This window comes from Rhodnius prolixus, unplaced genomic scaffold (assembly GCF_049639745.1).
Source record: "Rhodnius prolixus isolate KJV_2025 unplaced genomic scaffold, Rpr scaffold_2, whole genome shotgun sequence".
Classification (NCBI taxonomy): Eukaryota; Metazoa; Arthropoda; class Insecta; order Hemiptera; family Reduviidae; genus Rhodnius; species Rhodnius prolixus.
This window is the reverse complement of record NW_027411592.1, coordinates 53,390,436-53,408,082: the sequence shown is the minus strand read 5'-3', so window position 1 is coordinate 53,408,082 and position 17,647 is coordinate 53,390,436. Positions and strand designations below refer to the sequence as shown.

At 31.8% G+C, this 17,647-nt stretch overlaps 1 protein-coding gene and 1 long non-coding RNA gene across 10 annotated transcripts in view; one reads left to right on the top strand and one right to left on the bottom strand.

Moving 5' to 3' along the window:
• The window catches only part of LOC141448520 (uncharacterized), a 119,828-nt gene that overhangs the window by 9,074 nt on the left and 93,107 nt on the right, over positions 1-17,647 (bottom strand). For 3 of the 6 annotated variants that reach the window (XM_074116901.1, XM_074116903.1, XM_074116902.1), the window contains 4 exons: positions 3,175-3,294; positions 2,014-2,118; positions 750-970; positions 470-611 (listed from right to left, as the gene is read on the bottom strand). In XM_074116901.1, the coding sequence (XP_073973002.1) occupies positions 470-611; positions 750-970; positions 2,014-2,118; positions 3,175-3,294 (588 nt within the window). Of the gene's footprint in view, positions 1-469; positions 612-749; positions 971-2,013; positions 2,119-3,174; positions 3,295-5,807; positions 5,924-6,023; positions 6,170-6,314; positions 6,422-17,647 lie in introns of those variants that run through there. The other 3 variants (XM_074116906.1, XM_074116904.1, XM_074116905.1) reach the window with 3 other exon arrangements.
• On the top strand, positions 848-16,399 carry LOC141448530 (uncharacterized). 4 transcript variants are annotated; one of them, XR_012455120.1, is made up of 6 exons: positions 848-986; positions 1,223-1,416; positions 2,885-3,091; positions 9,020-9,192; positions 11,431-11,560; positions 13,100-16,399. It is a non-coding gene; the product is annotated as an uncharacterized lncRNA (long non-coding RNA). The 4 variants fall into 4 exon arrangements; XR_012455121.1 differs by lacking the exons at positions 848-986; positions 1,223-1,416; positions 2,885-3,091 and adding an exon at positions 6,534-6,670 and having other exon boundaries at positions 13,100-13,231; positions 13,473-13,551; positions 14,334-16,396; XR_012455119.1 differs by lacking the exons at positions 848-986; positions 1,223-1,416; positions 2,885-3,091 and adding an exon at positions 6,534-6,670 and having other exon boundaries at positions 13,100-13,551; positions 14,334-16,395.

Genomic DNA, 17,647 nt, shown 5'->3' with positions numbered 1-17,647 from the left:
TTTTTTCTGTGTAAGGGTCTCTACTCTCTCTGTTCGTAGTAGTCAATGCTTTTCTTTTTGTTTTATAACGGAAGTACATTGTCTAGATACTAGCAGTGCTCTCAGAAGGTTCAGGCGCCAGTAACTTTAGATGTTGTCACCTCTTGAATTAGAAAATTAAAGAAATGGGTGCCGATTTAGTAAATTAAACAAAAGAGCTCGGAAAAAATGCGTTTTTTTGGTTTATCTTATTTTATTTAATTTTTCGAAGAGTAAAACTAGTATAATCTGATAGAATTTTTAGAGTTCAGCGAAATTTAACTTTAATTTTAAACGAAAACAAAAAAAAATCACTAATGCATTTCACTACTCAAGCATTTCACAAAAAACTAAAAATGTATTTTTAAAAAAAATATATATAGTATAAGTATATGTATATATATGTGACTAAAATCCAGATCGCAAACAATCATGCTGTATAAGTACCTACCATTCATATTGTACAAAGGTGCGCCAAACATATAACCAGGGTAAACGTATTGTGGAGGATAAACTGGAGGTTCACAGCCTTCAACAGGTTCTTGAGGGCTGCCAGGAGGACATGTAGTTTCAGAACTCTGGCCGCTGCAGTTCTATAATGAAAAAGTTAATTTAAGAAATTTAGTGAAGTGACGACTTCTTAAAAACAATAAGACATTAAATTTGTTTCAGATATAAAAAATTACTTGTAATCTCGTTAACTGAAGTACTTCACGTCAATATTATTTTACCTGGGAATCAATGGAATTTCTTTTCTTCTTTGTTGAATACATCGGGACAGAATAAGCCGGATGAGGCTGTGGTATGCTTGGATTGAACCACTCCAGTGGTTGTAAAGGAACTGGTTGACAAGGAACAGCTGTTAGGACACCCGTATGTGGCCCTGTAGGATAACCTGGGCCAACTATCACCGTCACATTACCTGTATATGGATCGTACACTTCGTAACTATCTGTAACAAGCATAAGGTAAAAATGAAGAGAAACCATTGAGTGTGCTGGAACAATTCGTATAATTCAATTATAATTTACTTTCAGAAATATATCCTACGATATATACTAATTTATTCAGATAAAAAGTTATTCTAAAGAAGCGAAAATGCACTATTTTCTTTTAGGATAAGTGCCAAAGACGTGCCTCTTTAATTGATAATTGGATAATTTTCAGATTGAATTTTTAAAACATATATGTATATATTTTTTAGCTTTCCAACTGGAGACAAGCAAAATCGCATTTGTGGTTTGATTTTATATTGCGAAATAGAAGTTTACTTATACTTAGAAGTAATAGTGAGGTAATTTAGATTCAAGTTGCAACTAATGACTACCGCAATGTGGATAAAGGTACACTCACCTCCGGAAGCTAGAGAGTTTATACAATCCCTGGAGAAATAATAAGGTAATTTTTGTTTAGAAAGTAATGCAATTAATTGTAATTGTAAATTGTAATTCGACTGATTTGTAAACTTTTTTTAAAAAAAAATTATCTAGTGATAAAACACTTAGTCTTTCTTTTTCGCCGAAAAAAAAAGGTAATTGAGAATGGAGGGTGAGGCAGGATAATTTTATTGCTTTTACTATTATTGGTGCCTCAAACAAAATGATTTGGATGCCCAAAAGAAATAAAACTCCTCTAAGGGATCTACTATTGCCCAAAAATATAGATAAGGGATTAAGCATCAGACTAAAAATAACGAAGAGTATCAACCCTTGCAAATAACATTGCAGAAAGTTATAAATATTAATTACTAAATATTTATTAAACATTTTTGTGTACCAGTCTAACTATTATTGTTGTTATTTGATGCTATAAGTTTTTCTATTTAAGTTACATAATGTTTCCACCATTTCATTCCTCTTCTAATTTTACATTTATATTCAAATTGGTTTATATTATCTAATTTATTTTACTAGTTTGTGATTTATTAAACTGTACTGGCTAATATACAATTTGCATGAAAACAAATGCAAACGTAAATTCTAATGGATTACTCACTGTTAATGTAATATACACCAGTATGGTCCATGTAGCCGGTACCTGGGTACAAATACTGCGGATGCACCTGTTCTTCACACATGTACTGATCACTCTCCAGAGAATCTGCAATGTTATAATTACAGTAATCAATCAAACAATTTTCGACAATAATTAATTACTGTTTTGATTTAGCTGTTTGATTAATTTTGTTTTTTACATGTAAGTAATGTAAATTCTACAAACACAGTACATTAGAATACATTTAACCTCTCTTTTTCAATAAATGAAGATACAACATCCAACCAAACTGAAGACAAGATATGATATGTCTGTCCCAGTTTACTGTGAAAAAAAGTTATTCAGATCACCATGTTAAGAGAATTTCTCCTTTTTGTCCTTGCTTGTTACTGCGAAAAGCTCTATGAGCGTACTAGGGAGAAAAAAAACAACGAGAGAGGGCTCACATGGGATAGTTTCAGGATGTGCAGACCGATCAGTTGAAGGCCTGGATTCATAGAAAAAAAAAAGGCATTAGGTCTCCCAGCACGAAATTCTTTAGGCCAATCTAAGGTTCTTCAAGATCCTTAGAGCAACAGAAAGTGTCGAGACTTAGGATTGCTTACCGACTTCTAAAAACATATGCAGCACCTAAATCTTATTTGTTAAAATTACTTCGTCCTCAGAGGATTCAAATTTTGGCATGCTCGATGATTTCTCTCCTACACTTGAAAATACATTGTAAACTGCGCTATTGCCTTACTTAACTTTCGGAAAATCTTATTATCGAATAAAGTGTTTCTCTATCTAAGAGGGACATCTAATTAATTAGTGGACGGGCTAAAGAATGTGAGGTTGCTTTAAACTTGATTAAATGAGGCCATTATTTCAGGTTCGCTCTGCAGGTAATCTTCCAGCATTATACAGGAAAGTGAAATATTTTACCAGCAAGTTTAAATAATAATTTATGCAGCTTTAAGGAAAGCTTAAGAGCAAAATGCCTGACTGGCTCGTCATATTTACACCATTCATTTTGTGGTAAAGCTACGGAATAAACTTTAGATATTCTAAAAACTGTTATAAGCTTCTTGAGCGCTAGGTAAGAATATATAAACACATTATAAATATCTATAATTAAAAAGAAAAATCGTAACATTTTACATTAATTTTTATTAACATTACCCGCGCTTTGCGTTTCTACTGAGTCCTGTGGAGGTGTAATTGGTATCGTTTTCTTCTTGCCAAGGTATCCTTTCTTGAACAGCATATCCTGCCTCGGTGTGGTGATTTTCGTATACTCATCTGAAAGAAAAAAAACAACAATAATTTTCATTTTCATTACCTTTCTTGTTTTTGTTTTATCAGTCCATGGTATTAGATTTCATTCAGATTTTCAGCTGTAGTAGGACTTACTTGAATAAAAATCTAAGAAACTAATTTCATTTTTAGTTTTGTTTCATTTTAAACATGAAAAACCTTCAAAAATATTAAGCACGCGTGAATTTAGATGGCAGAACAACAAAATAAAATGAAATAAACGGAGAGGAACAAATGTAAGAGAAGGTACAGGTTCAATTGTAGTGTGCAGCACCAAGAAAAAATGAGTAGGTGTTCTATATATTACTAAACATCTTCTGAAGCGAATAAATGCAAATATTTAATTGTGGGCAACCTATAACGTGCCTATTAAATACCCTCTCGATACGGTTTACTTTTGTAAGGATAAAAGTGTTTAAAAAATTGTTATTGTTATAGATGGTAAAATAAGTTGCCAAGTATAAATAAAAGCACATTCTCAAAAACTTTGTATTAAAACAGAAAATAATCTAAATATAAAAGTTTAGAATTTTAGAAAACAAAAAAAAATCTCTGTTTAATCTTTTAGGGTGTACAAATTGCTTTGACAACATTAATAATTTATGCAGAAAGCATATTTTTCAATTTTAAACACTGCTGCCCTATCAGAGTAAAAAAGAAATTCCTCTTTAGCCAAAAATAAACCACCCTTTTAATAAGTGAGAATATTAAATTACCCTGAAAAGTTTATGAATTAATCTAACCGACAAAAATAACAATTCTAATGATGAGTAGCTTACTAATTTAAAAACTTAATTAGGACATTAAATAATTTCAATTTCTTGGACGGCTATAGTCTGTGATTGACAGAGTCGAGTGTGAGCATCCACTATAATAGAACACATTAAGAAATGTAATGTTTCGTTTTAAGCTATTCCACACCTTGGAATATAATTAGACTTTTATTTTATTTGTATAAAGAAATAACATCAGACTAATGGCTACAAAATTAATTTTCTTATCTCCGCCTAAATAAAAGAATTAAAAATATAAGCATTTTTACTTTCTCTAACAGTTCGTACTGTGGTAGTGAACAATTTGGAGTTTTCACCAAATTAGATGTTTTTATTTTCTGTATAATTTTGGAAACAGTAGCTTTTTTTTTCTTACTTTTGTGTCAGTAAAGGTAAATGATACAACTAACCAAATTTGATGTTGATATTTAATTTTGCACACTCACATTCAAAACATAAATCTCGAAAAAGAACTGAAAAAAGAAATTCAAAATCGTAAGTAATCAGAAATATACTTCATTCAGAAATAGGTTTGAGAATTAAGTAATGTAGTTTTCCCAAAGTCGTTTTTTGAATTATACTGAATTGAATCTTGTTTGCAATTCGTCCAAATTCTTCATACCAAGTACTAAATGTTGATTTTTTTCAATTGTTGCAATTATTCTCTTCACCAGAGTAGAGGGCAAGGAAAAGGCACGGATGAATTGGCGCCATGAAATTCTTATTCCAATGGATATCCTCATTCTCAGGATAGGGATTCGAAGTATGTTCTCTTTTTTTAAAAAAAAGCAATTAAGATATATGATTGCTTCACTGACGGGAAATGGTTGGGTTCCTACCTACTGGCCAGCCATTTATACAAGACAGGAAGCTCCGGTGTTCAAATTAACAGTCAGAATCAATGAACATTTTTAATCCAGAAATATTATGTACTATTTTCAAAATGTAATGTATCAGTTATTCATTGCTTTTATTCATAATTGTAAGCAGTAAACTGTGGGACAACTTATTAATTTTTTATTCGCCCTGGTTAAAAGACAACTGGTTAGGAATTGTTTTATTTCCTTTCGAAAATAATAAATAAATAAACCTGGCCATTTGCCCACATCTGGTAAGAAACTATGTTTGTTTTTAATTTTTAGAACAGTGTCAATGAAAAAGTGTGAGCAATTTTTTTTTTTACAAAATCATGAACGGGAGCCAATAGTGTGAAAGATGCGTGATATTTGAATATTTTATTCAGTCTGTATTTAGCTATATTAAGAAGTATTACACTAGTTGCCAACTCGCTTCACTTATAATTAATTTAAAGATGAACTCAGAGAAAAGTTTTTAATAATGAGGATGTATAAACTAAAATTGAACTAGCTCGCTTTGTTATGCAGAGATAGCAGTGAACTTTGTAATGACTTCATCTGTTATCTATTCTTATTTGTTGAAACTCTTAGGAAATTTTTATTTCTATGTTCAGTACTCTATCTGCGATAGTGTGACAATCGTCCTAATTTTCACGTTCGCTCTTTTTTTTTTTTTATCTCTATCATCACTTTTAAAAATAATTTATATTTATTCTATTATTTTTCCATCTCCATTTTATGTTTTCAGTATTTTATGTACTCTTTCCCTTACACAGGTTTTCCTTTTTTCTTTTTTTTTGTCATTCTTACAGAATGGGGTGTAAGGTTGTTTCTTAGGACTGGTTATTGTTGGGCACATCTGAAATACCTGACAATTATCTCGGGTGCCATGGATAGTTCAAACTTTGATGGAAGGTCTGCAGCAGTTCATTCATTTTCAGAATGGACGTCTATTTTCCAGGTTAAGGTCTATGCAATTCTTTGCTGTAATTCGGGAATGCAGGTGTGAAACTCGGATTCAGAAGGGTTTTATATGGGCCGCAATAGCCAGAATGTGATAAAAGCACTAAATGTTTGTTGTTACCTCGAAATTGGTGCTAGAGGGTCCAGGAGATTGTGGAAGGTAGCTTCTAACGAGAATGTTTTTAAAATCCAGTCAAATAGTTATTTCGAAAAATGGGTCGCATTTTACTCCTTTATTGGTCTCAAACCTACAGCTGGCTTATGTTTAGGCACAGGTCTTTAGCTAACACGAATGTTGTGGTAAATCACTAAGAAGCAGTAATTCTACACCTAAAATGTGTTCAAAATTTCTTTTTATAGCAAAATCCCATTTATATTTACAGACAATAATTGAAACTTTATTCTAACTTACGTTTGAACGACACTTTTTCTGACTTGAAAATCTCGCAGCTGTTAGGTGATTACTGGAATTGTGGAATTATCTAGGGGCTTGGTATACAACAAACATATGGACAATTTACCACACATGCGCATTAGGATGTCTTTAAATTTAACAAGGTAGGTTACTGATTAGGTACCAATATTGCTAGCTAGGATCTTATTTCACGTCCAATATCTGAAATGATTTAAATCAATTCCAAATTCTTGGGAAACTTAAACTTTCTGTTTAAATCCAAATGATGGCGTGCATGTTATGTACGACGAAGCCCTCAACAATAAATTGGCCACAAGGATTTGGTCACTATGATGTAATAAAAGATTATGATGGTAAGGAAATATATTTTCTTTTTATTTTTATTTTCGTACAGTTATAAATAGAGATTGGCTTGTCCTTTTCAAGGATAAAATATTTGTTATATTAAAAAAAATGAGTAAGTACATGTATTGCGTAATTTAGAATTAGAAAAGGGACGGGACCCATCACCGTGGCACCGAAGCCTAAAGAGACTTATGTACCTTATTGCGTAATTTAATTAAAACATAAATTATCCATTTACGTGAAGAACAAGTAAAATTGTTTTTGTCAAAAATGGCTTCAAAGATTTACTTTAATGTAAGTATACTCTCTGATCAATGTACAATAATTTTAAGTTTACAAGAAAATGTTATCCAGGAGCTTTGGCAAGTCTTATGCAGTGATTCAGTATAATAGTGAAGACGTCTAAAATTGTAAAGATTACAAGTTTAAAGAAAGTTAGTGTTATGAGAAACCTAGTGAGAAAGTCAAGTTATGAATTCTCATTTAGTTGGGTTACTAATTTTATCCGCTACACAAACATTCCTGATAGTGCAAAGTGAGAAAATAATTTATTCGGACAGAATTGACTACTTAATATTTAATTTTATTAATGATGCTTGCAAGCTTTAATAATCTGATGATTTTCATTTGAAAATGGTATGCTGTGCATACTCTGAGTTTTCAAAAAACGTTACGTTTTAACAATAGGTAGAAATTAGTTTGGCAATCAAAGAAAATAATTTAGTATTTTATGGAAAAATAGGCAATAATTAACAAACACTTACGTTAGCGAAAAATATATTTGCATATTTTAGTATTATTGTTATAGCCATAATTCTTACACTAGCATGGAAAATAAATTAGTTTTTTATTTTGGTAAGTTCTCATGAAATATAACAGCCTAATAAGTGTGAAATCTTTGATGTCAAACGATTTCTTCGTGGTGAGATTGTGCACTTTTATTAGTGCTGTGAATCTTAAAAACCTTCGATTTTTTAAGACGTTCGATTAATTGCTTTACCATAAATATATTTTTTTAAGATGTCATCATCATCATGGGCGCTGCAACTCATTGCTGAGTCCCGGCCTCCTCAATCAGTCTCGTCCATGATTGTCTCTCTTGTGCAGCCGTCCTCCAATTAGCTACCCGCAGAATGGCTCGACAATCTTCACTAACGCAGTCCTCCCATCGTAGCCTGGGCCTGCCTACCCGCCTAACTCTATCAGATCGGGCCAGAATAAACTTCTTAGGCAGTTCATCATTGTTCATTCTGGCCACGTGTTCTGCCCATCTAAGCCGACCCAACTTGATCCATTTAACAATATCTATCTCCTTGTAGAGGGTGGCTAACTCTGCGTTCGTCCGCCTTCTCCATTCGCCATCGTCGGAACGAACTGGTCCGAAGATGCGTCTGAGAATTTTGCGCTCGAACACTAACAATTTGTTCTCATCCGCTCTGGTGAGACACCATGCTTCTGAGCAGTAGGTAAGGACGGGACGGATTTTAGTTTTGTAGAGTAGGCATTTAGTCTTCCTGGAAGCAAAGCGGGTACCTAACTGCCGTTTTAGGCCGAAATAGCACTTATTTGCTGCTACGATCTACTTGCTATTTCTGCAGAAATATCGTTCTTAGAATTCACCTGGGATCCTAGATAAACGAAGCTATGAACTGTTTCAAACTTGTAATGGCCCATGGAGATCGGAGTCTGTGGCCTTCTATTTGAATCCATAACTAAGTACTTTGTCTTGCCCTCGTTAATATTAAGACTCATAATTCGGGCAGAGCGTTCGAGAGCAAGAAATGCTTCTTCTACTGCTCGATAAGACCTTCCGATAATGTCCACATCGTCGGCATACGCTAGAACTTGGACTGATTTATTAAACACCGAGCCTCCAACCTGGATACCAGAGTCCCTTATGACTTTTTCTAGTGCTATGTTAAACAACAAGCATGCTAGCGCATCACCTTGCCTCACTCCCCTTCTTGTCGAGAATTCTTCCGAAATACCAGCTTGAACTCTCACTGCGCAGCTAATTTCAGTCATACTAAGTTTGACCAGGCGAATCAATTTGTTCGGCACATTAAGATCTTTCATTGCCTTGTACAGCTCTTCTCTGTAGATGCTGTCGTAAGCTGCTTTGAAATCGACGAACAAGTTGGTAGCTTATATTCCCATCCTTTCTCGAGGATCATTCTCAAAGAGAACACCTGATCTGTGGTCGATTTTCCTGGTCGGAAGCCGCACTGGTAGCCACCGATTTCTCTTTCAACATGCGGGAGAAGGCGTTGGAATAAAACCAGTGAGAAAATTTTTTTAAGACGTATTTCATGTATTTTTTAATGTTAATATTCTTTGGCCTAACTGGATTGCCCTAGAAAGGGTTGAAATGAGACCCCAGGAGAGAAGGAAGCGGTTCACTCGAGGCAGCAGTGAGAAGGAATAGCCGGTCGAGGTCTTAAAAAACTTTAAGCAGAATGAAGAGAAATGGAATGATGTTCTCGACTGAGAGCGGTGGCCGTATTAGCGGGGAGCGATAATAAAACTAAAAGTAAGTAAAAATTTTTTATCAAGTTAAGAATGTGACTCTTGTTGGTTATAATTATTTTTTATTGTTATTGTAAAGCAGTTTTAAATCTAAATTTTTCCGATTTGAAATTTAGATTTCTAGAACTTGACACAGATGATAGAAAATAAAATCTATACTATTTCACAAGACAACTATAAAAATATACAAATTTTCATGTATAAATCTGTACTTTAGCCTGATCAAGAAAGGCTGAATGAAACAAAAAGATAACTCCAGTTCGTCACTTAAGAAATTTGACTTCCAGTTATCTTATATTCTCTAATTTTGTAACACATATCCACTTCAAATTAAATTTTCGGAAAATAAATATTGGATAGTGATTTTAAAACTTGGAATGCCTGGTACCTAAGGTTAGAAATGATAGGTGCCTCTTGGGCAACCAGCATTCTGAAACTGTACTATCACTGACTGAACTGTGAATATCCAACGGCTGTTATAGGAAATACTTCAGCCACTACAGGCATGGAACTTTTAAACAGGAGAAGCAGGAACATTATGGCCAGAATGGGTCTTACAGGTTCATCCCTCAGCCTCTACTGGTTGAAGCAAATGTCTCAACTTTACAAAGTCCTGCCAATAACTGGGTGCACTAGATTTTTTCCCGGATCAGGTCAATACTTATGCCGATAAATTCTGGCTTCAAACGAGAAAATACTCTCGAACTGCCCCTATCCTGAAACAGCTTTCCCTTATATCTTTGAAACAAAGAAAATAATTCACCATTGTAAGAAACAAAGTACTTTAAAGAAAGCTCTTTTTGAAGTCAGAAATGTATCTTTCTCCGCAACAGTAATAGCTTCCGTAAATGTACTCTTTATACTCTCGTATCTGACATCTTACAAAACTTCTTCCTCAATCAGTTATTACAACGTCATAATTTATTCTTTTTAATTTTGAGAAAATAATTTTTTAAGGCTTTGAAATTAGTTCTATCAATAAAGAAATGGAGTTCACTAACTATTGATTTTCATTAAAGGTTTAGTCGAAAAAGTAAAGTTAGCGTACAGACCAAGACTCTAGAAATGACATAACAGTTGTGTTTGAGAGTTCCACAAAAGTCTGGTGATTTATGGACGTCTCAGTAAGGATTAATAGCTTTTCTTTCTTTGCTGAATTCTACAGCGATCGTCTAATCAATGGAGACTTTTAGAAATACATCATTCAATACATTGCTTTTTGTTTTACTATTATCATTACTTCTAAATTTAAAAAGTAGAATAAATTAAACTATTTCTATTCTTATAACGTTGCAAAATATTAAGTTTTTGCTTCAACAACCAAGAAAAATGAACTTTATAATTTTTGTTTCTAATAAGTGATATAGAAATTTATCAGTAATGATTAGAGAAAGATTGTATGGCAAAAGCTATGACAAGTGTGGAAAAAATGATGAGAATGACGTTGAAATTGTGACATATTCTTTCTGACCTTTAATCGGTTTATCAGGCTATCATTGCATGCATTAATTCTCAAAGAAATGAAATTACAATTCCACTACAAAGGTTTTATTTGTCGCTAATTTTGTACATTTAAGTGTGTGTCATAATGTTTTCATAATTTGGAGTTCGCCCAATTCCGCGCTGCTTTCATGAAAATACTTTAATAAATAAATGTAGACCATAATTCAACCCAGAACTGGACAGGAATTAGATATGCCAAGAGCAGTCGTACTCTATTGAAAAGTTACAAATTGATTTTCCTGAAAAGAAACAGAAGAGCATTAAACAATAAGAGCCTGTGAGGGAATGTAATTTAATGGAGAGCACTTTCACACGATTATCCATTGATTCAATTACAATTCTAAATCTACTTCATCATTGAAAAAAAAACAACGAAAAACATAGTTTTGTTTCATAACAATTTGAAGTTAGTAAAACAATCGTAAATATAAATGCTGTTTCATTTAATATTGGACTAACAAATTGATATGACCCTCAATCATGGATTGTTTTCAGTTCTGCAGTGTCATGTTTGTATTGTATATTATTTAGAGTCGGTCAATTCAAATGACTTGTAGTACAAAGTAGAGTTTAATAAAACTTATGTCAGAACTTATACGTCGTACACTGGCATTATAATGAGAAACCTAAACAACGAATTTTTTCCAAAATGTTGATGGTTTTCTCCATAATAAGACTGTATAATTTATTGCAATAAACATTATTTTGATGGTAATTGTATTTTTGGGACTTGTTGCAGACTTTGAGATTGACTGCGTACGAACAAAACGTCAGTTTGGACAAATAATAAATAGACTTTTATAGTTCTATGATAGGTTTCCATTTTATAAACATCCATAAAAAAGCTCCCGACTTTTTACTTGGAGGAGGTAAGCTATTGTTTTATGAAATAACATTTTTGATAAGGCCAAGTGATTAAAAAAAATAAACTTTGTAACTAATTTGTTTCACAGAAAAAGATGTATATATGTTTTTTCAATTTACATCAAATCCTGATTATGGTTTTTACTTAACGTGAACATATATTCATTTTAATTAATTTGTATTCTACTCATGATCACAATTAGTAGTAATAATACTTACACTTTTAAATTTTGTGAAACACTCTATATTTCAAGACAAAATAATTTTTTTAATAATTTATAACGAATGCTAATATAACCATCGGGCTTGTAGAGAATTGCTTTAAAATTTGTAGTGAATACCATTTAACAAAATTTATAATCAAATGCTAATTTATTTAAAATTTGACTATTACGCTTTTCGTCAAGTATTTACTTTTATTTATCTTATTCAATGTACATTTAAACTAAATGAAAAGTGGATAGATCTTTTTAGCATTCTAACAACCAATGTTCGTGTTCTCGACTTAGTTAATTGATCATGTCAAGATGCGAAAGAGATTTACATGCCACTCGCTAGGTAGCGTAACATAGAAAGGCTTCGTATCGATTTACTGTTTGTTACTACTTTTCTCTTCCATTTAAGTTTTATTTAGTACTTCCAAAGGAAATTTTAAAATTCCATTTTTGCTCTCCAAAATATATATTTACACGACTATTTTAGAAGTATTGGATTGATCACATCGTGATGTAATCAAATTTACACATACTTGTATTTAATTGGTATTAATACAATTTGAGGAAAATAAAAATGTGTTACCATTATGATTTATTGGCTGAAGAAAACAGTTTAAAAAAGAGAAACACCACAGATACTAATTTATGAAGATTTATAGCAGGACAGGAATCTTCTATGTGAGCTGAATAACTAATAAAGTTGGGCAAACTTTCTTAATACTCAGATAGAAATGAAATGTGATAGCCTATTGGCGGCGGCACACACAAAGAAAACTTTGTTGATTTTTAATCAATCAACACTTCTTATTTCAACACACAAAATAGTAGACAGGTAGAATTTTATCCTTTTTTGTTAAAGGTGAGCCATCTCTGTGATTATAGGGATTATAGCTTTCTCAGTGCGTGCCCTGCCTAACTTAGTCATCAACTTACATCTCATGTACTAAATAAAGCATGTAAGTACACTATATATAGACCAGGATATAGCCTGTGTTTGCATAAACACGTGACACTTCAGAGAGACAAATTAGATCTTTTAGGACGTAGTAGATTTTTACCATTCTCTGTATAAATCTAATCTAGTCGGTCTCAGTTTGTTTCGCCCTGTTATAGAAGATTCTATTACTGGAGCCATACATGCTTCACAGATATTGTTCAGATACGTTTTAGCGAGGATTTTGGTTTAATAATTTTAAATAAGAAATTCTTTGAATTTTATCATAAAAGTACGCGGGAGTATTATTTTATACAATTAATTTTAATAATGCAACATAACTTTTTTATAACGTGGCGTAATTAAAACAAATTATTTTTTACATTCTACACAAGAATCTTACGGTCCTGAAGTTGGATATGTATAATGTAATATCCGTCAGACAATTTTAATTTTCCTACATAATTGACTAATCCAAGGACAGAAATTGAAGATATATTTAATATTACTACAGCTGACCTATTCTGGTGAGTGAATTGGTTTTCTTTTTGTTTTTATATTTTGATTTCCTGGGTGATTAATGCTTTAACCAATGAGCGCCATGAAAAATTGTATCGATGTTTCTACTGAAAATAATGTTAATATTCTAAGCGCTCTTGCTCTACAATAATTATCCAGTAGGATATTATTAGAAAGTATTCGGTGTGCTGTTCATTAAATATCACTATCATATCATTAGTTTATAATCAAAGAATTCTTTAAATTCAGCAGTGACTTGTGGAATCGCTGGCTTTAATAGAAATAAAGCATTGAAATGATGATCAATTCAAGAGATGCAAGTCTTGTGGTTAGACAACATTTATTTTATTACCCTTATTTACCAAATGAATTTCGAGTCAGTGCAGAGACCAATAAAGATAATAAAACTTGATTTTTTTTTTTTTTTTTACTTATTCTATTAACTTACCATGAACGCTGGAAATACATAGCAAATATAAATGATTATATATAGTACATTGTAATACATTTGATGTTTGATCGCTAAAAACTTTAGTTAAAAATAGAATTTCTTTTTCTGACGGTAAAAACCTTTTTTCACCCATCAATAAACAAGAACCACTAAACACAGTCGTATTTATGCAATGTCAAACAGAGAAATGTTTACAGACTATCTTAGTTGATTCACCGAAATACTATCTTGTACAAATAGTATATCCATCTATTTATAATAACACAATATTGTGTGCTTAACTCTTTTTCACAGTAAACGTAATTTTAAATTTCTTTAATTCTAATTATTATTTTCTCTAACTCCTCGGTGAAATGATGTATAAAGGCGCGTATCAAATTTTTTTTTTAATTTGATTTTTCAACGGTAATTTATTTTGGAGTTAGGTGAATACAAAAAATATGAGTACATGGTTTGTTGTGTTCTCACCTTCTCGGTGCTCTCCCTTGTCACTCCCTCTCTCTTTCGAAAATATCTTAAAAACGATAAGTTTTAGATCAGTTAAGAAGGAAAATGATGTTCGAACTTTGAACTTGATTAATGTATGACATTTGTTATAGTAAGAGGAAGATGGATAAATTTTCATAACTTTTTTATTTATTTCCATTTTTTTTTTTTAGGCCCGTCAACATCATTGGCGCTCGGGAACATCTCAATCACGCAATATAGTGTTCTCTCATTATAGAAAATGCTGTCAATCACCGGACTGTGAGCTTTAGATGCCTTAGGAAGAGAAAGTCTAAGTGCAGCAAACTAGGATTGAACCCGGTACCTAGTGCATTATCAACTGAGCTTAAAGCCTTTTTTTTTTTATTGAACCATATTGTATTGTTGTATTCAATTTTTTCGCTGGTACAGCAATTACTAGGTTATTAGTGTCATCTAAATTTTGCCATTATTATTATTTACAAACAACTTACAATAATTCTAAACTCAAGATTAGTTTCTTATTTCCCATTCTTACCTAGAAAATGAACCCAGAACAACAATACAATTGAAACTTCACAATAACATGAAAAATTATTCTTTTTTTGTTTATTTATTCATTTTTATTTCCGCTAAAATGTAAATAAAAGGAAATAGAAGAGTAGCGGCTTGTGAATGGAAATACAATTATTTTATGTGACAACATTGTGTGACCATGAACTAATTCACAACATATATTTTATTTTAATTCTAGTATTAAATTGAAGGAATGAATAGAATATACTTTTTAATATGATATTTGTATGACATTTGTTACAAACAATGTAAAATAAACAAAGCTTACCTGTTTAATTAAGACTATTGCAAACGAATGTTTGATATAAAAAAGGAATTTTCGTTGTTGATTACAAAAAAAAAAAAATTGCGGTAAAAGATTTTATGGGCAATAACTGGTTATTTATGTTTACTCTTGAATGAGGCAGTAGAACAAACTTTATTGCATTCTTTAAGAAACATTGCAGATCAAATTACCTAATTATGTAATGTATATTTTCATCCTTAAAAAGAAACATCGGTTTTGTACGCACTCACACGTCTTTATCTTGCTTCATTGACCATCATTATAATTTACCAAAGTCTTAAAAGTAAAAATGTGGACATTACTTAAATAATAGTGCTAAGGGCTTATAGTCAAATGTTTCTGACCAAAATGTATAGCAAGGTCAAGTGATAGAGTAGAAATTCCTGCTATTGATATTTTGAAGTAAAGTAGTAGCTAGCAGGAAGTAAAGCAGTTTAAACCTTGTTTTTTAGAAATTTGGAGTAATCATAAGGAAAAGTGTACATATGAAAATTTCGAGGGACTAGAAAAGGTCAGAAGAAAATGTTTGTTGAAAGAGTTATGCTTTTATCACGGCTTATTGTACAAATATATGAGTTCAACCATGTCAGAGCAAAATGATATCAGTGCATAGTTTAAAGCCAGAATTACGGACTGTAGTAGGTTTTCTTTTGCACCATCAAAAATGATTCGCTTCAGAGCTCTCTCTTTAAAGTAAGAATCTTGGAGAAGAAAATTTTAAGCGCAGAGAAGGAGAGAGCAAGAAAGAACAAGGAGCTTGTAGAATTATTTCTTGAACCAGTTCTCGTAACATTTATTGGCTTAGATGGCCGGCATATTCAGAGAGAATGGAAGTAGAGTAGGACATTAAGAGTGGCTCTCTTGAAACTGCCTAACTAGTGTTGAATAACTAGAATGTTCCAGCGGTAGTAGTCTGGCAGTATGCTCCCGATTTATCTGCAAATTATGAGCAACATAGGGCATCGAAGAGTTAAAAAGAACCATTTTCATTACTTTCGTTACTCTAGATTCCTTAATGTCCAGGAACCAAGAAAAAAGTTAGTTATGTCCTTTTTATTCCTTTCTTTTTTCACATTTATTAACCCTATTCCAGACTTTTTATCAAACGTTAAATAAAATATATGTAAACCGTTAGCAGTCTATTCAGATGAATTCAAAAACACAAATGTGAAAACAAAAAAGTCTGAGAAAGAAACAAAGTTTATTTTATTACTTATTTAATTATAAGAGGGTACCAATTTGAAACATTATTAATGAAGAATAAAGTATTATTTAAAAAATCTCGTTTGATGCTTCAAAATAATACTAAATTTTTAACTATCTAATTGAGATGGTTGTCTCGAGTCTATTACATAACCAAATTTCAAGGTCGCATCAGTCCCATTGTTGCAGCAATGCAGTTTTTAAATTTTTTTTTTTTTACAGATATAAATCAAACTAGTTATAAAATATACAATGCGTAATGATTTGTAAAAGGAATGGCGGAGTAAAATATAAATTGAAAAAATTAACATGATCAACAACATTATAAATTGTAATAAATTTTCATTAAAGCTTTATATTATTGTTTTTGAATTGTGAAATATGAAGTACATTGAAGGGAATGAAATGTTTTCGTTCGATAATTTCATTAAAGCTTTATTGATGTAAGAAATGAACTTCTAAGGAAATTTAATCGAAAAAATAATAATAAAATGACTATGTGAAATATATCTCAACAAAAAATGTAATTTTATTAATGAACTAAATTGTTATTATCCACTAAAATATAAACTTTATTATTGTAATTTTTATTTTCTCCTACTCTTAGTAAGCTGGGTTCGATTTAAAATGCATTCTATGTGAATCTATTTTTCGCTGTTGCCCATTTTGTATAATAATTTTAACAGAAAATTCATCCTTAGATTTTACAAGCTTTAGTCTTACAATCTGCAAGAAAATGAAAGATTTTCTATAAAATCTTGGTTATACCGAACATGTATAACCAAGATGTTCAAGACTTCTACTTCAGATAGAAGATTATCTATCTATGATTACTGTAAAGAACCATAAATGCCTGAGAGAAATGGATCTCAATGGCAATTGAAGAAATGGCTCATGATAGCTTACTCTCTATTGAAAAGGCACTATTTGGGTAAATACTGGGAAAATGTCACAACCTAGCTCCTTGCCAGAACGAAATATGATCTAAAAGGTCTCTTCTCTGATTAGACATTGCCGTTGAGCTAACATCTCCTTGGAATGAGTCAAGGGAGCCTTTTGTGTGAAATGTGACTGAGAGCGCAAAACTCCGTTTCATTTTCTTGGAGATTGTAAGACTAAGATTGTAAACGATTCCTCTAGTTTAGTGACTGCAATTTTGAAATTGGAATTAAGGAATTCTGTGATTGTTTTGTGAGGTATGTACAATTATAAGGCCATCATTCAGGATTAGAATTATATCACTACATATGGGTCTTCGACAATTAGTCAATTAGTTTTTAAAAAAGTCAAATATTTTTTGAGTAGGTTCGAATTAGATTTCTGAAGCGACTTTGGCTACAGAAAGAGGTTTCTTCTTGCGTTAGAAAGACGTATGAATTCTCTCATTGAGAAATGGTGAGTTGAAAAAGCTTGAACTAAATGCCTCATAATAAAAATTTTGCA